This window comes from Mobula birostris, chromosome 10, assembly GCF_030028105.1.
Source record: "Mobula birostris isolate sMobBir1 chromosome 10, sMobBir1.hap1, whole genome shotgun sequence".
NCBI classification, from domain to species: Eukaryota; Metazoa; Chordata; class Chondrichthyes; order Myliobatiformes; family Myliobatidae; genus Mobula; species Mobula birostris.
Window position 1 is genome coordinate 66,866,468 of NC_092379.1, and position 22,466 is coordinate 66,888,933.

Here is a 22,466-nt window from a genome sequence, read left to right on the forward strand (position 1 = left end):
CGATTCTAGATTTAGTGTTGTGCAACGAACCGGATTTGATCAGGGACCTCGAGTTAAAGGAGCCATTAGGAGGTAGTGACCATAATATGATAAGTCTTAATCCACAAATTGAGAGGGAGAAGGGAAGATCAGAAGTGTCAGTATTACAGTTGAATAAAGGGAACTATGGAGCTATGAGGGAGGAGCTGGCTGAAGTTCAATAGAACAATACCCTAGCAGGGATGACAATGGAACAACAATGGCATGTATTTCTGGGAATAATGCAGAAAGTGCAGGATCAGTTCATTCTAAAGAGGAAGAAAGATCCTAAGGGGAGTAAGGGGAGGCCGTGGCTGACAAGGGAAGTAAAGAACAGTATAAAGATAAAAGATAAGAAGTATAACATAGCAAAGATGAGTGGGAAGCTGGAGGATTGGGAAACTTTTAAAGAGCAACAGAAGATAACTAAAAAGGTAATACGCAGAGAAAAATTGAGGTACGAAGGTAAACTAGCCAAGAATATAAAGGAGGATAGTAAAAGCTTCTTTAGGTATGTGAAAAGGAAAAAAATAGTTAAAACCAAAATTGTGCCCTTGAAGACAGAAAAGGGTGAATTTATTATGGGGAAAAAGGAAATGGTAGATGAGTTGAACAGGTACTTTGGATCTGTCTTCACTGGGGAAGACACAAACAATCTCCCAGATATAATAGTGGCCAAAGAACCTAGGGTAATGGATGAACTGAAGGAAATTTATATTAGGCAGGAAATGGTGTTGGATAGACTGTTGGGTCTGAAGGCTGATAAGTCCTCGGGACCTGATGGTCTGCATCCCAGGGTACTTAAGGAGGTGGCTTTAGAAATCGTGGATGCATTGGTAATCATTTTCCAATGTTCTATAGATTCAGGATCAGTTCCTGTGGATTGGAGGGTGGGCAATGTTGTCCCACTTTTCAAGAAAGGAGGGAGAGAGAAAACAGGTAATTATAGACCGGTTAGCCTGATGTCAGTGGTGGGAAAGATGCTGGAGTCAATTATAGAAGATGAAATTACGACACATTTGGATGGCAGTAACAGGATAGGTCCGAGTCAGCATGGACTTATGAAGGGGAAATTGTGCTTGACTAATCTTCTGGAATTTTTTGAGGATGTAACCATGAAAATGGACAAGGGAGAGCCAGTGGATGTAGTGTATCTGGATTTCAGAAAGCCTTTGATAAAGTCCCACATAGGAGATTAGTGGGCAAAATTAGGGCACATGGTATTGGGGGCAGAGTACTGACATGGATTGAAAATTGGCTGGCTGACAGGAAACAAAGAGTAGCAATTAACGGGTCCCTTTCGGAATGGCAGGCGGTGACCAGTGGGGTACCGTAGGGTTCAGTGCTGGGACCGCAGCTGTTTACAATATACATTAATGATTTAGATGAAGGGATTAAAAATAACATTAGCAAATTTGCAGATGACACAAAGCTGGGTGGCAGTGTGAAATGTGAGGAGGATGTTATGAGAATGCAGGGTGACTTGGACAGGCTGGGTGAGTGGGCGGATGCATGACAGATGCAGTTTAATGTGGATAAATGTGAGATTATCCACTTTGGTGGTAAGAACAGGAAGGCAGATTATTATCTAAATGGAGTCAAGTTAGGAAAAGGGGAAGTACAACGAGATCTAGGTGTTCTTGTTCATCAGTCACTGAAAGTAAGCATGCAGGTACAGCAGGCAGTGAAGAAAGCTAATGGCATGCTGGCCTTCATAATAAGGGGAATTGAGTATAGGAGCAAAGAGGTCCTTCTGCAGTTGTACAGGGCCCTGGTGAGACCACACCTGGAGTATTGTGTGCAGTTTTGGTCTCTAAATTTGAGGAAGGACATTCTTGCTATTGAGGGAGTGCAGTGTAGGTTCACAAGGTTAATTCCCGGAATGGCGGGACTGTCATACGTTGAAAGATTGGAGCGACTGGGCTTGTATACTCTGGAATTTAGAAGGATGAGAGGGCATCTGGTTGAAACATATAAGATTATTAAGGGATTGGACACGCTGGAGGCAGGAAGCATGTTCCCACTAATGGGTGAGTCCAGAACCAGAGGCCACAGTTTAAGAATAAGGGGTAGGCCATTTAGAACGGAGTTGAGGAAAAACTTGTTCACCCAGAGGGTGGTGGATATATGGAATGCTCTGCCCCAGAGGGCTGTGGAGGCCAAGTCTCTGGATGTTTTCATGGAAGAGATGGATAGAGCTGTTAAAGATAGTGGAATCAAAGGTTATGGGGATAAGGCAGGAACTGGATACTGATTGTGGATGATCAGCCATGATCACAGTGAATGGCAGTGCTGGCTCAAAGGGCCAAATGGCGTACTCCTTCATCTGTTGTCTATTGTCTATAACTTACTGGGGGAGCAGGGTATCGACCCAAGGTCCTTGACATCCACAAGTTGGCAGTACTTAAAATCGACTAACAGTCCTTGGGCACTCAGGACATCTGGATCAAGCAGAGGTCTAGCCCCTTTAGCCAGGACGAAGTCCCGTGTGGAACATCGCCCACTGAGGCAGAGTGTCACCCATCATATCCTGTACGTCTGGATCTTGCTACCATTGGGAGCATCCTTGAGATTTCGTCGCTCTTTGCCTTCACATCAATAGGCATTGCTGGCAGCACACTCACTTGAGCACCCATGTCACGCAGGAAGTGTCACCCTGAAAGGGTGTCCATAATGAACAGTAGACGACCCTGGCAGCTGGAATCCACAGTGTTCACAGACCTCTGATATCCCGATGCGCTGATACTGTCGAAGCTGCAAGGTGGTCGGCACTTCCTAGCATTCATACCAAAGTGAGCCTGGTGAAAACACTGGCCCGGTGTCATCTGATTTGCAGACGTAGGTGTCCTTTTGTTGAGGGCCTTGCTGACTGGGCTTATTGAGGTAGAGAAAGGAGGAGGAATGATGCACCACTGCCTGGCTGAGTGTAGACTATCAGCCATTTTAGCAAGCTCCCAATAATCCTTCACGGGTACACTAGCAAGGGCTATGTGAACTTGATCAGGCATTTGCTGCATGAAGAGTTCTTTAAAACTAAAACAAAGATGGTGATTTCCCAGGGGAGATAGCATGTGGTCCATTAGCTCTGAAGGCTTACCACTGCCGAGACCGGGTAAGGAGAGCAACTGCTTGGCATGCTCAGACTCCGATATTCCGAACGTCTGTGAAAGAATAGTTTGTAGCGGCCAGTATTGATCATGTTCGGGTGGGTGTTCAAGCAGACTCACCACTCTCACAGCCATGGCACTACATAAAAATATTTTGTGTTTTCGGCGGAGATTTCTCAAGGTATGAATTGAGTCTCCACTTGTACAAACCTAGCAACAGCATTTTGCTCCCAAACTTCCGGCAGTTTCAAGGTGACTGCGTTGGCCAACATGCTCAATAAGCTTATTCACAGAGCAAATGAGAGAAAATCTGTAGATGCTGGAGATCCAGCAACACACACAAAACAGAGCACTTTTCATACAAATTGTTGCTTTAGCATAGGATAAAGTGCAAATATGAAAAAAAAGACATAAAGTTGCGGTTAAAAGCAAGGTTAAATAAATGGGTTGGTGTTTCAAAGTGTCAGCTGAGTCTGAATCCCTTATAGTTTTAGGCTTTGAGTTCCATAGATTAGGAGTGTACTTCATAAGAACTGACCTGCCAATTACCTTTCAATAGTTTTACTCGCTGGTTCAGGAGCCTGATGGTTGAAAGGTAATAACAGTTCCTGAACCTGGAGGTTTTGGGACCTCAGATGCCTGAAGCTTCTTTCAGTTGGCAGCAGAAAGAACATGTGCTGGATGCTTCAAGAAGGGGAGGAGAAGATGGCGGCGCGATGCAGCGCGCGCGGCCACTCCGAAATGATATCGTATTTGTAAGTAGGATGCCATGCACAAACCTGATTTGATGGAGACAGACGTGAGAAGCACGCAGGAACATCTGGAGAAATTTCTGAAATGCCCGCTTCGCTGCCGCTGCTACTGTGCAATCGAGAATCTCCGGAGGGGAAGGCCCCAAATCCTCGGCTTTGCCTATTGCCTGTTGCCGGGGCTGGGGTCGAAGTGTTCGGCAGAGATGGTGCTCGGTGCTCGGTGTTGGAGGGAAGAGAGTTTCTCTTCCTTCTACCATCTGGGTGAGATGATGGGACTTTCGAGAGACTTTCAGATTTTTTTTACCGTGACCTGGTCTGTTCTTCATCAAATTATGGTATTGCTTTGCACTGCTGTAACAATATGTTATAATTATGTGGGTTTTGTCAATTTTTTTAGTTTTGGTTTGTCTTGTGTTTCTGTGATATCATTCTGGAGGAACATTGTATCATTTCTTAATGCAGGCATTACTAAATGACAATAAGAGAGGACTGTGTGTCCTCTTAATCTAATCTAATCTAATAAGTATTTTAGATAGACAGGTCCTGATAGTCAACATGATTTGTGCATGGTAGGTTGTGCCTAACTAATCTTATAGAGATTTTCGAGGAAGCTACCTGTAAGGTTAGTGAAGGAAAGGCAGTGGACATTGTCTACTTTGTGTTTAGCAAGGCCTTTGACCAAGTCCCACATGGGAGGCTGGTCCAAAAGGTTCAGTCACTTGGCATTGAGGATGAAATAAATTGGATTCAACTTTGGCTTAGTGGGAGAAGAGAGAGTGCTAGTAGATGGTTGTCTCTCTGACTTAGTGGAGTGCCACAGGGGTTGGCACTGCGTCCATTGTTGTTTGTCATCTATCTTAATGATTTGGATGATAAAAGTAGTAAACTGGATCAGCAGATCTGCGAGTGAGACCATGATTTATTGTGTAGTGGACAGCAGGAGAAGCTATCAGCGCTTACAGCAGGATTTGGACAGCTGGAAACTGAGCTGCAAATGGCAGATAAGATTTAATGCAGATAAGAGTGATGCATTGCACTTTGGGAGGACAAACTTACACAGTGATCAGTAGAGCACTGAGGAGTGTGGTAGAACAAACGGATCTGGGAATACAGATCCATTATTCCTTGAAAGTGGCATCACAGGTTAGGGTTGCGAAGAGACTTTATGGCTCATTGGCCTTCAGAAATCAGACTATTGAGTACAGGAGCAACACACACAAAATCTGGAGGATCTCAGCAGGCCAGCCAGCATCTATGGAAAAAGTACAGTCGACGTTTTGGGCCGAAACCCTTTGGCAGACTGGAGAAAAAAGCTGAGGAGTAGAAGTGGGGGGAGGGGAGATAGAGAAACGTCAGACAATAGGTGAAACTTGGAGTGGGAGGGATGAAGCAAAGAGCTGGGAAGGTGATTGGTGAAAGAGACAGAAGGCCATGGAAGAAAGAAAAAAGGAGGGGGAGGAGCACCTGAGGGAGACAATGGGCAGGCAAGGAGATAAAATGAGGGAGGGACAAGGGCATGGGAAATGGTGAAGGGGAGAGAGGCATTACTGGAAATTTGAGAAATCGATGTTCATGCCATCAGGTTGGAGGTTAGCTAAACGGAATATAAGGTGTTGTTCCTCCAACCTAAGTGTGGCTTCATCACAACAGTGGAGGAGGCCATGGATAGACATATCAGAATGGGAATGAGAAGTGGAATTAAAATGAGTGGCCACTGGGAGATCCAGCTTGTTCTGGTGGATGGAACGTAGATGCTCAGCGAAGCGATCTCCCGATCTACGTCAGGTCTCACAGGTATACAAGAGGCCATACTGAGAGCACCGAACACAGTATATGACCCTAACAGACTCACAGGTGAAGTGTCATCTCACCTGGAAGGACTGTTTGGGGCCCTGAATGTTAGTCAAGGAGGAGGTGTAGGGGCAGGTGAAGCACTTATTCCGCTTGCAAGAAGTGCCAGGAGGGGGATCAGTAGGGAGAGATGAAAGGAGAAGGGAGTTGTGTAGGGAGAGATCCCTGTGAAAAGCAGAAAGTGGGGGGGGGGGCGGTGGTGAAGATGTGCTTGGTGGTGGGATCCCATTGGAGGCGGCGGAAGTTTCAGAAAATTATGTGCTGGACACAGAGACTGGTGGGGTGGTAGGTGAGGACAAAAGGAACCCTATCCCTGGTAGCGTGGCAGGAGGATGGGGTAAGAGCAGACATGTGTGAATTGGAAGAGATGCGGTTGAGGGCACCATTGATGATGGAGGAAGGGAAGCTCCTGTCTTCGAAAAAGGAGGACATCTCCTTCACTCTAGAATGAAAAGTCTCGTCCTGAGAGCAGATGAGGTGGAGACGGAGGAATTGAGAGAAGGAGATAGCATTTTTACAAGTAGCAGGGTGGGACGAGATATAGTCCAGGTAGCTGTGAGAGTCTGTTGGTTTATAATAGACATCAGAGGATAAGCTGTCTCCAGAGATAGAGACAGTGAGATAGAGAAAAAGAAGGGAAGTGTTGGAAATAGACCAGGTGAAATTGAGGGCCGGGTGGAAGTTGGAGGCAAAGTGGATGAAATCGACAAGTTCAGCACAGGTGCAGGAAGCAGCACCAATGCAGTCATTGATGTAGTGGACGAGTTCAGCATGGGTGCAGGAAGCAGCACCAATGCAGTCATCGATGTAGCAGACGAGTTCAGCATTGGTGCAGGAAGCAGCAGCTATTAGGGTACAGGAGTCGGGATGTGATGCTGAGTTGTATAAGAAGTTGGTGAGGCTGAATTTAGAGTATTATATGCGGATCTGGTCAGCTACGTAAGGGAAAGAGATCAATATGATTAAAAGAATACAGAGAAAATTTATAAGGATGTTGGTGAGATTTGAGGACCTGACTTACAGGGAAGGTTTGAATAGGCTAGGATTTTATCCTTGGAGCGTACGAGAATGAGGGGAGGTTTGCTTAAGGTATACAAAATTATGAGGGGTGTAGAAAGGGTAAATCCAAGTAGGTTTTTTTACATTGAGAAGGGATGAGATTAGAATCGGAGATCACAGGTTAAGGGTGAAAGATGAAATATTTGAGGAGAACCTGAGGGGAGCTTCTTCACTCAGAGGGTAGTGCAAGAGTGGATCAAGCAGGCAGTGGAAGTAGTGGATGCAGGTTCGAGTGCAACGTTTAAGGGAAGTTTGGGTAAATACATTGGTTAGAAAGGTATGGAGGGCTGTGGCCTGGGTGCAGGTCAATGGGTCGAGGCAGAGTTGCAGTTCAGCACAGACCAGATGGGCCTCAAGGCCTATTTCTGCGCTGTGGTGTTCTATTACTCTACGATTCCAATTACTGGGTACAATTGTAACTCTGAGACATAAGAGATTTACAGACACTGGAAGTCGTGAGCAGCATGCACAAAATGCTGGAGGAACTCAGCAGGTGAGGCACAATCTATAAAATAAAGAGTCAGTGTTTTGTGTATAGACCATTGTCTGGACTGGCCTGATGAAGGCTAGTTGTGATGTCGAGTTTTGACCAGAAATGTCAAATAGTTATTTCCTTCCATAGATACTGCCTGGCCTGCTGAGTTGTATCAGAATTTTGTGTGACAACTGTAAATTCATGTTCCCACTCATGGCTTATAGAAGATCATTTGTCCAGTAGAACACAAACAGAATTGGCAGCTAATGGAGTACATACCCGTTAAATTTGATGGCCTTTCAAGCCAATTTTGGAGACAAGCATAAAATCTAAGCTTATCCCCTTGCAGACTGTGCACATTTTCTTTTAAGTAAGATGCAAGGCTGAACCCTACTCAGTTGGATCCAAGTGTTTCCATGGTAAAACTTGGAGAGAAAAATGGACCAATATCTTTCCTTGGACCATTAGCATTAAGAGAAATCATCTGATCAATGTCACACTGGTGGTCGTGGTCATGGGACCATTCCGTTCACAGCTTTGTTTGGGGACGTGCCGAGACCATGCAAGGCGCCACATAAATGTAACTTGTCACTTAAACACTTAACTCTTGTTTCAGTGGAAGAACCCAGAAGCAGCTAGTGGAGTACATGAGCAAAGGAGACTTCAAGAAAACAGCCTTCGAAAGGTAATATTCAACAAACTCCTTACATAAGCAGGGAGGTACTACTGCAGTTGTACAAGGCCTTGGTGAGACCACACACCTGGAGTATTGTGTGCAGTTTTGGTCCCCTAATCTGAGGAAAGACATCCTTGCCATAGAGGGAGTACAAAGAAGGTTCACCAGATTGATTCCTGGGATGGCAGGACTTTCATATGAAGAAAGACTGGATGAACTGGGCTTGTACTCGTTAGAATTTAGAAGATTGAGGGGGGATCTGATTGAAACGTATAAAATCCTAAAGGGATTGGACAGGCTAGATGCAGGAAGATTGTTCCCGATGTTGGGGAAGTCCAGAACGAGGGGCCACAGTTTGAGGATAAAGGGGAAGCCTTTTAGGACCGAGATTAGGAAAAACTTCTTCACACAGACAGTGGTGAATCTGTGGAATTCTCTGCCACAGGAAACAGTTGAGGCCAGTTCATTGGCTATATTTAAGAGGGAGTTAGATATGGCCCTTGTGGCTACGGGGATCAGGGGGTATGGAGGGAAGGCTGGGGCGGGGTTCTGAGTTGGATGATCAGCCATGATCATAATAAATGGCGGTGCAGGCTCGAAGGGCCGAATGGCCTACTCCTGCACCTATTTTCTATGTTTCTATAACACCAAGCCCATTTAAAGATCCTCTATTTTCTCTTGAGTAGAATCAGAGAAAGGTGGCAAAATACTAACATTTAGTCATAGAGTTGATTAGAACAGAGAAAGGGCCTTTGGCCCATCTATACTGACCATCAATACTAATCCCACTATCTTATCTAACTGTGCTTGTGATTGGCTCCATGACCGCCTCCTCCCTTTCATACAAGAAGCTGTGGACAGCACATTGCTGCAGCTAACAGAGCTAATGCCAATACCCAGGCCCAATCATTACCCTTAGTTTGCAAGTTCTCTTTGTGTCTTGACGCAAACTATAGTGGATAAGTCCCCAGCGCCTGACAAAATGTTCCCTCAGACCTGGTGGAAGGCAACTGCAGAAATTGCAGGGGCCCTAGTAGATGTATTTAAAATGTCCTTTGCCACGGGTGAGGTGCTGGAGGATTGAAGGATAGCTATTGTTGTTCCATTGTTTAAGAAAGGCTCTAAGAATAAGCCAAGAAATCATAGGCTGGTGAGCCTGACAACAGTAGTGGGTAAGTTATTGGAAGCTATTATAAAAGACCAGATATATAAGTACTTGGATAGACAGGGACAGATTAGCTATAATCAGTATAGCTTCATTCATGGTAGGTTGTGTCTAGCCAATTTCATAGCATTTTTCAAGGAGGTTACCAGGAAAGGCAGTGAATGTTGTCTACATGGACGTTGGTAAGGCCTTTGACAAGGTCCCGCATGGAAGCTTGGTCAAGAAAGTTCAGTCACTTGGCTTTCAAGATAATCAAATGGATTTAACATCAGAATCAGAATCAGTTTTAATATCTCTGGCATGTGTCATGAAATTAGTTATTTTGTGGCAGCAGTAAATTGCAATACGTACTAATAAAGAAATTATATATTACAATAAGAACTACTGTGTTTTAAAAATTAAATAAGTAGTATAAAAATGAGCAAACAAATAGAGGTAGTGTACACTGGGTCATTCAGAAATCTGATGGTGAAGGGGAAGAAGCTGTTCCTAAAATGTTGAGTGTGTGTTGTCTAACTCCTGTACCTCCTCTTTGATGGTAGCAATGAGTAGATGCCCTGGGTGATGGAGATCCTTAATTATGGATGCTGTCCTCAATGCTGGGGAGGCTAGTGCCCATGAAGGAATTGGCTGAATTTGCAAATCTCTGTAGCTTTCTCCAATCCTGGGCAGTCACCCCTCCTTAAAATACAGCGATGCAACCAGTTAGAATGCTCTCCATGGTATATCTGTAAAAAATTGTGAGAGTCTTTGGAGACATACCAAGTGTCCTCAAACTCCTGATGAACTATAACCTCTATCGTGCCTAAATTTTAATTGGATTGGTATGCTGGACCCAGGATAGGTCTTCAGAGATGTTGACACCCAGGAAGTTCACACTGCTCACCCTCTCCACTGCCAATCCCTCGATGAGGACTGTTATGTGCTCCCTTGGTTTCCCCATCCTGAAGGGAATCTTGCTGGGAGAAGCCAAAGAGTGGCAGTAGGTGGTTGTCTCTGACTGATACCCGTGACAAGTGAAGTGTCACAAGGATTGGTGCTGTGTCCGTTGTTGTTTGTCATCTACATCAATGATAATATGGTAAATAGGATCAGCAAATTTGTGGATTGTGTGACACCAAGATTTGGGGTGCGGTAGACAGTGAGAAAGATCATCAAAACTTGCAGCAGGATCTGGACCATCCAGAAAAATGGGCTGGAAATATCGGATGGAACATAATGCAAATGTGTGAAGTGTTGCACTTTGGGAGGACGAACCAAGGTAGGACATACATGGTAGCGGTAGAGTTTTGTGGAGTGCAGTGGAACCAACAGATCTGGGAGCACAGATCCATATCTCCTTGAAAGTGGCATCACAGGTAGGGGAGGGAGTGGAGGGAACATCGACTCAGACCATGAGAGGCCTGCATTGGGCATTTTCATGCCTTACAAGGCGCAGATTGGAAGTCTGTGTGGGACGCCATTTCTCACACAGATCGTACCTCCTATCATAGGTAGATAGAGTCATAAAGAGAGCACAGTGACCTTCATAAATAAAAGTAGTGAGTTGGGATGTTATGTTGGAGTTGTATAAGATATTGGTGAGGCCTAGTTTGGAGTATTGTGTGCCGTTCTGGTCACCTACCTAAATGAAAAATATCAATATGTTTGAAAGAGTGCAGAGAAAATTTACAAGGATTGTTGCTAGAACTTGAAGACCTGAGTTAAAGGGAAAGGTTGAATTGTTTAGGACTTTATTACCTGGAGGGTAGGAGAATGAGGGGTGATTTGATAGAAGTGTAGAGAATTATGAGGTGTATTGATAGGTCTAGTTGAGTGAGACATAGGTCATGGGTTAAGGGTGAAAGGTGGAATGTTTAAGGGAACATGAGGGGGAGCTTCTTCACTCAGAGGGTGGAGAGAGTATGGAGCGAGCTGCCAGCAGAAGCGGTAGATATGGGTTTGATTTCAACATTTAAGGGGAAGTTGGATAGGTACATGGATGGGAGGGGTATAGAGCTCTACGCTTCATGTGCAGGTCCACGGAACTAGGCAGAACAATATTTCAGGCATAGATTAGATGGGGCAAAGGACCTATTTCTGTGTGGTAATGCTGTATAAATTTATTACCCCACGGTTTCCCTCAAATGCTCTGGTTTCCTCCCTCATTCAAAAGATTAATTAACCACCGTAAATTTCTCCTAGTTTTTAGTTGCATGTTATAATCTGGGGGTGGTGGTAAGGACAAAACACATTTAAAATTGGTGGTTGATGGTCAGTATGGACTCAGTGAGCCGACGGGCCCATTTCTGTGAAGTACCTGTCTATGATGTTATGATATCAGACTTTGTCTGATTTGGCTCTGGTTCAAGACAGAGAGTTGTGTTGAACTTCAGTACATCACCCAGACTCACCATCCTTTGTCAAACTCAACATCCCCCAGCACAGACTTAATGCAGCACAGGACTGATATTTGAACATGCCTGAATTGTTCTTTCCTTGAAATGGTGCTTTTTTTTTGGAAGGAGACCATGCCTCAGACAAGCTGAAGAACATTCTGCTCCAGGGCAGCAGAGACAGGTCAGTGAAAAAAACACTGTTTCTCAGTTGTAGCAGTTAGTCCAAAGGTTCAATATCTATGGGTCAGGTGTGGGATAGGTGATAGCCCCTATTCTGGCCTGGAGTGTTCTCAAGCATGGTTTGTTAGGACCCAGAAGCACACTCAATGTTGCCCTATTTTCCATGGTGATAATATTTCAAGCTCGCTCCCCAGTTTTAGCATGCTGAACTTAATGCAGAGTAAACTACCCAATGTAAATATTTCCCCTTTGATGACCTACACCATGCAACCCAACAAATGTTCCTGTATACAAACTGACTCAGGCGGGTGGAAGAAGTGTGGAGTACAGAGCATATTTCCATCAGGGTCAAACATCTTTCCAAACAAATTTTCTCTGATTGCACAGTCAACTTTTCTTGCTGTGTTGGTGGCAATATTGAGAGCCTCAGGGTTATGTCTGTTGTTTTGTGTTGTGGACAGACCAGTTTGTTTGCAAACAAGAGAAAATTTGCAGATGCTGGAAATCCAGGCAACACACACAAAATGCTGGAGGAACTCAGCAGGCCAGGCGGCATCTATGGAAGAGTACAGTCAACATTTTGGGCCGAGACCCTTCAGCAAGACTGGAGAAAAAGAGTTGAGGAGTAGATTTAAAAGATGGGGGGAGAGGAGATACCTTGTTTGGATGGTTTCCTCATCTATCAAACTATGGAATAGCAGGGTCTCATTGCAAAGGAGGCTCCCATAATGTTTAATACTTTACAGACCTATGATACCTAATCTCTCAGAATGCTTGTGGTGGTCATTGATATCTTTGCACCATCGATAGAGAATCAACTCTATACTTATTTCCTTTTGGTGGGTTACCAATTTGCAGGGATCTGTCCAAATTTTCACCCCAGCACTGAAATGTGGTGGTATGCTTCTGTCTCGTTTAACTGAAAACCTCTGTGCAACTGGATTAAATCTTATTTTCTGTTCAGCTCAAGGAACAGACACATAATCATTGCGAGAGTGGTCAGTCAGAAGATCCAAAAGTTAGAGGCCAACAGAAGGCAGTGCGAAGAGAGAGGAAGGAGCCAACAGTGGAGATAGTATTCACCGCTGAGCTTGAGAGGTCCAAACCTGAGGCTGCCCCTTCAACAGATGTTCTTCCAGGCGTGGACACCTCCATGATCTACACTGGTGGCAGTGACACAAAGGTTAAGGAGGACACAGTCCTATTGCAAAGGCACCCACAACCATTCCAGGCACTCGGAATTCAAAGGAACGCTGGCGTAGGAGATCTGACTGATGGGAATTTCTCTAATTCCATGACAACTAGCCAGCACATTGACGATGCTTTCACAAATTCACCCAACTGTTTGTTTCTCAAGGTACGGAAAGCTCCTTCAGCGATGGAGAGGATTGTTCGGCCTTCTGGTGTGGCTCGCCCGGTTAGCCTGCCTGCGCGCAGTGGCTTAGCCAAATACGACCTTTGCCAACAGTCTATGATGAGGAGTATCTACTGCAACAGCCTCAATGCAGTGAAGGAGGAAGAAACCCACTCAGGAGGCAGCCTACAGCCTCCCAGACGGTCACATAGCCAATCAGACATGAAGGCCCTTGGCCTGGATTGTGCACCAGAGTTACAGCCATTGGCTCATTACCTACCCTTGAATTGGAGGCAGAATCCCAATAAACTGAGGCCTGCACATCCAGCCCATGTTGCCCTCCAGCAGAAGGAGGCTATCAGGGCAACTGAGAGATACATCAGCAGTGGCACAGAGTCCAGTGACTCGGACTCAGAGGTAATTAGCCCCTACTTCCACCCGTGTCTCTTTGGCAAAGCTCTCAGATCTTCAGTGCTGAGGAGAAGCTGCTTTCCCTCAATCAGCCTTCAACCAAGGGAAAATGCTTCATTTGATCTGAACTGCAAAGATGATACCAGACACTTGACTATCTACACTGAATTCATTTAGTCTTAGGACTCAGAGAACCCATGCTCTTAGCCAGTGTAGGGAGCTCTAGAAATGGCCAGACACACCACAAGGTAGGGACCTGTGCATGGTAATATTTGTGCTCTTACTTCCTTCAATATATTCTGGATCACTCTTGCACCAATGGCTAATTCAAGGATTAGCTAAGATTCAGCCACTGTGCATCCTATTCCCCTTGATTCACCATACCCAAAGTTACTGCCGCGTTATGAAGGTGGCTGTGATGTGATTAGCCTTGGGGATGGTTGTAGGCTGTTACCCAGAGCTGGCCTTCAAATTAAAGCCACATAAATTGACTCCACTCTGATTCCACAGGCTACATTGCACAGAGATGGGCTGGGAGGGTTAGTTACAGTGCAGCTGGGATATATAATCCAGGCCACTTCAAAACAGACTGTCACAACATTGTGTCCAGGTAGAAAAGTTGGTGCATGAACCTCTCCAGATACCCAGTGCTGAGACAAAATTCCTAGTCAGGCAGGGGATAAGTTCCAAACCAAATTCTCACTGTCTTGTTTAAACTCCAGTGTCAATTTAAATGTAATCAAGGAGAACATGAGATTGAGCAGTGATGATCACACTTCGCTGTATTCCTTTCGATACTTGGTTCATTTAACGGTTTAGTATGGAGGAGCTGATTCCATACTTTGAGTTGCTAGTGGGCTGTGATGGAGGGAAGCATGTATGTCCCTCTGTGGGGTAACCCACCTATTTATAGGCTTAAATGAACATTTTAATCAGCCTGCCTGTCCCACACATTGGAGTAACAGGACTGATAAAACCTGGTTTGCTATGAACTGCATTTTTAAGTTGGATGGGATCTGGTCAGTGGTGCCAACATAATGTAGGAAACAGCTGAAAACATATGCACAGCAAGCTCCCATAAATGTGATGACCTCCAGATAGCCCCATTGCTCCTGGTGTTCTTTTGCAAAATAAATATTGTGTAGGATAATGAGGAGATATAACAGACTCCTCTTGAAAATTAAATCCTGGGGTTGCTCGAGTCCACCTGAGGGGTTATACAGGGTCTCCAATTATCTAAATGATGGCTCCTCCAAAAATGCTGTCCTCTGTCAGTGAGCCGAAGCCTGCATGAAATTCATGAACATGAGGGTCTGGAGTTGATCAATCCTCATCATTCGGATCCAGAGGTGAATGAGCTACCACTCATTTACAATCGGGCAAGAAGACACCACATTTGGAATTTTGTGTGCAGTTTGGGTTGTCTAGCTAGTAGGAGGGATTTCATTAAACTGGAAAGGATGCAAAACGAATTCACATAGATGTTGCTGGATCTGAAGGGTTTGAGTTGAGGGAAGAAACTGGATAGGCTGGAACTATTCCCCTGGAGCATAGGAGGGTTAAGGATGACATAATAGAGATTTATAAAGTCAGGAGGGGCATAGATAAAGACAGTCTTATTTCTCAGGGTAGAAGAGTCTAAACTAGAGGGCTTAGTTGAGAGGGAAAAAAATGAAAGGGAACCTGAGGGGCAGGTTATTTTCAACAGACAGCGAGAGGAAATGGTTCAGGTGGGTATAATTACAATGTTTAAGAGAGGTACATGGATCGGAAAGATTTAGAGAGATTTGTGCCAAATGCAGGAAAATGGTACTAACTCTGGTAGACAACTTGATCCAGGGAAGGTGGGACCTGAACTGGAGGGGGACTAATATCCTTGCAGGAAAGTTTGTTATTGCTGCACGGTGGGGTTTAACCTAGAATTGCAGGGGAATGGGAACCAGAGAGCCGGAACAGTTAGTGGAGAGGTTGTGAAGGCAGATGTTGGTAAGACAACAAGGTCAGGAATTAAAAGGTTCAGCATGGTGCGACTAGTGTCCTGAGCCGCCTATATTTCAATGCAAGTCTCATAGGAAAGGCAGATGTGCTCAGGACATGGATCAAAACCTGGAATTATGGCATCATAGCCAATAGTGAAACTTGGATGCAGTAGGGGCAGGCCTGGCAGCTCAATATTCCAGGGTTTCATTGTTTTAGACGTGACAGAGCAGGAGGGGTGGTGTTACTAGTCAGGGAAAATGTCACAGCAGTGCTCCATCAGGGCAGACTGGAGAACTCATCTAGTGAGGCTTTATGTGTGGAACTGAGAAATAAAGGTATGACCACGTTAATGGGGCTATGTTACAGACCACCCAGCTGTCTCAGGGATTTAAAGGAACAAATTTGGAAAGAAAAATTGTGGCAAGAAAGGTTGTTATAATAGGTGAATTTTAACTTTCCACATACAGTATTGACTAGGAATCCCATACTGTATTAGGACAAGATGGGATGGAGTTTGTCAAATGTGTTCAGGAAAGTTTCCTTCATCAGCACGTAGGAATCTCAATGAGAGAGCATGCAATACCGATTCTATTAGGTAATGAGACAGGACAGGTGAGTTTGTGTAGGGGAACACTTTGCATCCAGTGACCACAATGCCATTAGTTGCAAAGTAAATATGCAAAGAGAAAAGAGGAAGTGTACAGCAGGTACAGGCAAGTAGGAACAAATTAGCTGCTTATGGAGTATGAGTAATGCAAGAGAACACTTAAGAAGGAAATCAGGAAGCCTAAAAGGCGGCATGAAGTTGCTCTAGCAGATAAGGTGAAGGCGAATCCTAAGCAATTCTACAAGTATTATATGTTCAGAGCAAAAGGCAAGGGACAAAATTGGTCCTTTGGAAGACCAGAATGGTAATCTATGAGTGGAGCCAAACAGATGGGAGAGATGTTAAATGCATTTTTTTTTTTGCAATCTGTATTTACACAGGAGATAAATACAGAATCTATAGAAGTGAGGCAAAGCAGCATCTACTTCATAGACCCTGTACAGATTACAGAGGAGGATGTGTTTGCTAACCTGAGGCAAATCAGTGTGGATCAGTCCCCAGGGCCTGACAAGATGTTCCCTTGGACCCTACAACAGTGCAAGTGCAGAAGTTGTCCGGGCTTTAGTAGATATTTAAAACATCCTTAGCAACAGGGGAGGTACTAGATGATTGGAGGATAGCCAAAGTTTTTTTTCGCTGTTTAAAAAGAGCTCTAAACATACACCAGGAAATTATAGTGCAGTGAGTCTGACATCAGTTGTGGGAAAGTTATTGGAAGGTATTCTAAGGGACCAGATAAATAAGTATTTGGATAGACATGGACTGATTGAGGATAGTCTGAATGGTTTTGTGCGTGGTAGGTCATGTCTAACCAATCTTATAGTTTTTTGAGAGAGTTACCAGGAAAGTGGACAAAGGCAAGGCTGTGGATGTTGTCAACATGGACTTTAGTAAGGCATTCGACAAAGTCTCACTTGGGAGGCTGCTCAAGAAGGTTCAGTTGCTCGGCATTCAGGATGAGGTAGTAAATTGGATTAGACATCTTCTTTGTGGGAGAAGCCAGAGAGTGGTAGTAGAGGGTTGCCTCTCTGACTGGAGAGGTATGCTGCAGGGATCAGTGCTGGATCAGCAAATTGGTGAATGACACTGAGATTGAGGGTGCAGTGGATAGTGAGGAAGGCTATCATGGCTTGCAGAGGGATCAGCATCAGCTGGAAAAATGGCAGATGGAATTTAATGCAGACAAATCTGAGATTTTGCCCTTTGGGAGGACCAACCAGGGTAGGTCTTACACAGTGGGTGATAGGGCAATAGGAGTGGGGTAGAACAAAAAGATCTGGGAGTACAGGCACGTAATTTGTTAAAAGTGGCATCACAAGTAGATAGGGCTGTAAAGAACCTTTTTGGCACATTGGTCTTTATAAATCAATGGATTGAGTATAGAAGATGGGATATTATGTTGAAGTTGTATAAGACATTGGTGAGGCCAAATTTGGAGTATTATGTGCAGTTTTGGTCACCTACCTACAGGAAAGATGTAAACAAGGTTGAAAGAGCGCAGAGAAAATTTACAAGGATGATGCCGAGTTACAGGGAAAGATTGAATAGGTTAAGATTGTATTCTTTAGAACGTAAAAGATTGAGAGGAGATTTGATAGAGGTATGCAAAATTATGAGGAGTATAAATAGGCTAAATGCAAGCAGGCTTTTTCCACTGAGTTTGGGTGGGACTACAACCAGAGGTCATGGGTGAGAAGTTTAAGGGGACGATGAGAGGAAATTTCTTTAATCAGAGGGTGAAGAGAGTGTGGAATGAACTGCCTGCACAAGTGGCCCATGCAAGCTCAATTGCAATGTTTAAGCGAAGTTTGGATAGGTACATGGATAGTAGTATTATGGAGGGCTATGGTCCCACTGCAGGTCAATGGAAGTTGGCAGTTCAAATTTTTCTGGCATTGATTAGATGGGCCAAAGGGCCTGTTTCTGTGCTGTAATTCTCTGTGACTCATGGTCAGCATGGTTAAGTTGGGCAGAAGGGCCTGTTTCAGTGCAGTATTACTCTATGACACATACTGTACTTGGCTTATCCCGTTAAAGATGTACTCAGAACAAGCCTCCATGATCTATAATAAACATACAAAACACAGATGAGGATGATTTAAATATTTATTCATAAAACCATTCAAACCCCAGAACTATGAATAACAAAACATTATCTACAAAACAGATTTATATACTCCTGATAGCCACAGAACTAGCTCACACATCTTGCTCTCTACTAGATTCTATCTTATATTTACATTACTATCTTCTATACACTTACAAAAATATTGCTTTAAATCAAGACATTAATTGTGACTTTTTGAAAAATACCCCAGAAATAAAACAATTTTCAATCTTGAAACAAAGGCCCTGATTTTATGATGCTCAGGATGGAAAGTTAAGTGGTAAACATGTAAAGAGGTCAGATACCAGATGAAGGCTAATATTTGGCATCTTGTGGCTCATGCTGGATTTCAATGAAACTGTAAATTTGAAAATACCATTGGTAAGTAAATCTCCCCCAATTTAGCTGACAAGTTGTAGTCTAAAGACCAATCACTTGTTCAAACATTTGGCAAAATATATTTAGGCAATCTCTCTGTATAAATGTGTATTAAAAAACATTTGACGTAAAGGTAGCATTGACAGAGTGTGTAAAGAATGTAAGATTGAATGGTCTATCCTTACATTATGCACCCACACACAAAATAAAAAGCAGATATGAAGCAGTGCAACTACCTTGTGGAGTTCTGTGACAAAGTATATACACGTGACCTTCCTGGCAATTCTGTCCTTTCCAGAATCATCTCTCCTCATTCTCAGCTGCAACACTTGAAAGTTCAATTGGCTTTGTTAAATGGGGCATATTCTCCTTGCTGCTAGCTTGGAAAGATCAGGGCGCTTACGGGGTTGGGGGTAGTTGTGGTCCAGCAGCTGGAAGCTCTCAATGTTTGGTGAAATTAAGTGATAATCTCATTTTTTAAAATATATTCACTCAGCTACTCAGATGCTGGGAGAGGATTCTTGCCAAGACCTTTCACACACACAGCCACCAAACACTAATCACCATTCTTCAAGTCAGCTTCAAATACACAAGTGCAGCTGTGCATGACTGCCCTTGGATCTTTTCCACCCAGAATTGTTCCACGTTCACCATGGTAAAAACTACCAAGTGGCTGTTAACAGGACCACAGTTACAACATGAGGTGGACCCCATACTGACTGAGGAGCTGAAGTCACCATAGGAACGGGAACAGAATTACTGTTGATGAAGGCTCTGTGCAGGAATTTTGGACAGACTTCCATTTCAATCCAACTCAGGAAAGAATGGGCTCCTATTTAATAAACCTAAGGTATATCTTCTCTGAGCTGATCTCTAAATAGCAATTTACCTCAATGAAGCCACAGCAGAAGAATCCGTTTTGAGCTACAACCTCAGAACATTTTAGTGCTCCCAGACTCCTCTCTCTTCCCCTTGCCCCCTGCCCCATTCCTAAATAAACCAGAGGGGTATGCCAGTTCTGTCTCACACATAGACTGCTTCACCCCACACACAGTGGGAAGTTTAGCAAGGTCAATGCCTTTTCCTGGACGATCTCTTCACACACAACCACTTTCAATGGTCATTCATCAAGAGCGACTTTATAAGCAAACCTATCAAAACAAAGGATGCCAAATTGAGTTAGAGAATTTAGGACCATGACTGAAGGCTTCTTTGAAGCACAAAAGGCACCCTCTCCTCTGCCAATATGGGAAGAAATTCAGGGGCACTGTTCAAGTCCATCCTACCATTTAAGTTTAGATTACACTTGCAGGGACTAGAGGCTCAAAACTCCAATAAAAGCTGTCTCAAGGCAGAAAAGTGGAAGTCAACGAGAGCCTTCTTGAGAAATGCTTCTGCTTTCTCTCTCTCAGTCCTTGTACATAGTACAATGGGTTCCTGCATTGATTTCACACCCTTCCCCACAGTAAAAAAGACTACTGAAATGCTGCACCCTTTTTTTTATTTTGTTGAGGATATACAACTGAGACTGCTCAAGGGATTATTAATTTTACAAAAAGCTGATGAGGAATAACAATTTACACTTGCACTTGCTCGGGCTGTGGTCTTTGAAAGTTGCTTAGGATAACGTCAGGTGCAATTGGAATCAGTGTAGATCTGTATTCTTATTTGCCGACAGGATCACATTTTTGAGTTCTGATGCATTAACGAGGCACAAGAACGGGACTGGTCCAGGAAGTTCAAAATGGAATTTCTAAGCAAACACAAAAATGTAGTTGAGGTCAATGAGCTGGGGGAGGTGTGGTAGATGGGAGTGGGAGTGTGAAACATCAGTGTTGCTGGTTCATGTCTGTGGTATCAAGAGTCACACAGACAGGAACAGGAGTAGTAACTCTTTCTGAAGTAGCACTGTGCCTCAACTCGACTAAAATCGGTCTCTTTGCATGTCAGCAGCCATGTCCAGCAGAAAACAACTGGATTGAAAGCACCAGCCAGTCAGTAGTTTGAGACTCATCCTCAATATACCTACAACATCACCCTCCCCTACCTCCAATTTGTGGCCCAGTATTTCAACTTCTGTGTAATGGAGATTAAAGTAAATGTGACACATTTTCAATAGGCAACACCAGTAAGTCAGACTTTCTACTCAGTGCTGGCAATTAATATTTCTAATTCATTGGCACAAAAGTGCAGTAAAGATGAATTTTAACTTGAGTTAACAAAACAATTAGTCCAGCTTTCCTGCACTCAGCCAGGAGTTTGCTTTTAACATTCAATTCACACAGGCGAGATGTTGGCCATCATCTTAAAGCATTGCAGAAAATCTTGTAGAGTTAAGACCTGATTTGTGAGAGAAGGAAATGGGGGAGGCATGGTTGTGGGGAGGAGGTTTTGTACAGCGTAGGTGTGCTGGGACCTATGAAAGTATCCAGTCATCAGGTGGAGTCCTCAGCATGCTTCAGTAGCCGAAAACCTACAGAGGAAACAGGAACAAAAATTAAAAAGGGTAGACACCACTTTACAAATAGAACTTTTCCACAGTCACTAACTTGAGCATATTCATTACTCTCCCATTGGCATTATAAACCACAACAATCTCTGTTTCTCCCTTCCTCCTCACACCACCCCCCCCCCCATCATTTCAAACTCCCTCTCTCTTCACCTGTATTCTAATAGGTCAATAACTTCCTTTAGGAAAACAAACCTGACTTCACCCAGGCTACATGTCACTACACTCCAACACTGCAGGGAACTGCCCTCTGAGATGGTCAAGCCAGCAGACACAGAGCCCCACGACTGGGCTGGTTTCACTTGGCTATGCATGAACACAGAGCTGGAGGTAATTAAATGAGGAAAGCAGTTACATCGTAGTTATGGAGTACGAAGCATGAAGGCAACATGCTCAGCTCTGACCCCTGCTGAGCACTACCGGTGCTGCAGCTCCACGTACCGACTCACCCAGTTAATATCTCCTTTTTTGGGGGGGGGTGAGGGTTGCTTTGGGGTTCTAACATTTAACTGTCATTCATTCTTTGGGGCACTCCTCTGTTTTTGTGGATGTTTGCAAAGAAAAAGAATTTCAGGATGTATATTGTATACATTTCTCTGACATTAAATGTACCGATTGAAACAGCAGAGGGTGTATCAGGGAGGTGCTTGCAGGTACCCAATTTTATTTGCCACAGATGATTTGACTGGGATGTCTCTACTACTACTCGGGGAGTGTCTTACATAAAGACACTTTAATGTTCAAGTGTGTGTGTGTGTGTGTGTGTGTTTGTATTGAATATGAAATGGTGGAAAGCTGGGGGATTTACAGGACGCAGGTGGGTGGGGTGGGGGCTGGTGAGTGGAGGTTGTCCTGCATTGTACACGTGCCAGACCCGGCCCCTGCACACACAGCAAAGCTGAAGGCATGGTGGGTTTGCCGGTGGAGCTGCTGCTTCACAGCTCCGACGATCCCAGTTCAATCCTGACCCTGGTGCTCTCTGAGGGGAGTTTGCACGCTCTCCCTGTGATTGAGCCTCCTCCCCCCACCCCCCCAAATTTTCTTCCACAACCCAAGATGTGACAGTTTGTGGGTTTATTGCCCACTGTGAGTTTCCCCTATTGTGAAAGTGAACAGGAAAATCTGGGGGGGACTTGATGAACATGGGGAGAATGAAGTGGGATCCATGTAGAATTGATGTAAATAGGCCACTGATGGCTGGTACGAACTCAGTGGGCCAAACGCCACATTTCCATGCTCTGACTTTGACCCCGACCTCATGCATCTGCTGGATTCTGAATGGGGCTCCAATCCTACACTCCTACTGCAGACAGAAATTACCCAGCCCTCTGGCCTATTCCAAACCCATTAAGAATGAATTTCTTGATTCTTTGAAAATTGTGGTTTTCGTCACCTCTCACACATATATCCATCACCCACAATGGGATTGACAAAGCCCAGAAACTTAACTGGGCCTGGC

The 22,466-nt window shown here is 44.2% G+C and overlaps 2 protein-coding genes across 2 annotated transcripts in view; one reads left to right on the forward strand and one right to left on the reverse strand.

The window, feature by feature from the left end:
• Window positions 1-13,603, forward strand: part of LOC140203695 (FERM domain-containing protein 7-like) — a 97,787-nt gene extending 84,184 nt beyond the window's left edge. The window contains exons 10-12 of the mRNA XM_072269741.1: window positions 7,879-7,947; window positions 11,608-11,662; window positions 12,626-13,603. Coding sequence (XP_072125842.1) covers window positions 7,879-7,947; window positions 11,608-11,662; window positions 12,626-13,603 — 1,102 coding nt within the window. The remainder of the gene's footprint in view (window positions 1-7,878; window positions 7,948-11,607; window positions 11,663-12,625) is intronic.
• A 4,502-nt stretch (window positions 13,604-18,105) lies between these two features.
• Window positions 18,106-22,466, reverse strand: part of stk26 (serine/threonine protein kinase 26) — a 105,782-nt gene continuing 101,421 nt past the window's right edge. Inside the window, exon 11 of the mRNA XM_072270399.1 lies at window positions 18,106-20,971. Within this exon, the coding sequence (XP_072126500.1) occupies window positions 20,947-20,971 (25 nt within the window). The 3' untranslated portion in view covers window positions 18,106-20,946. The remainder of the gene's footprint in view (window positions 20,972-22,466) is intronic.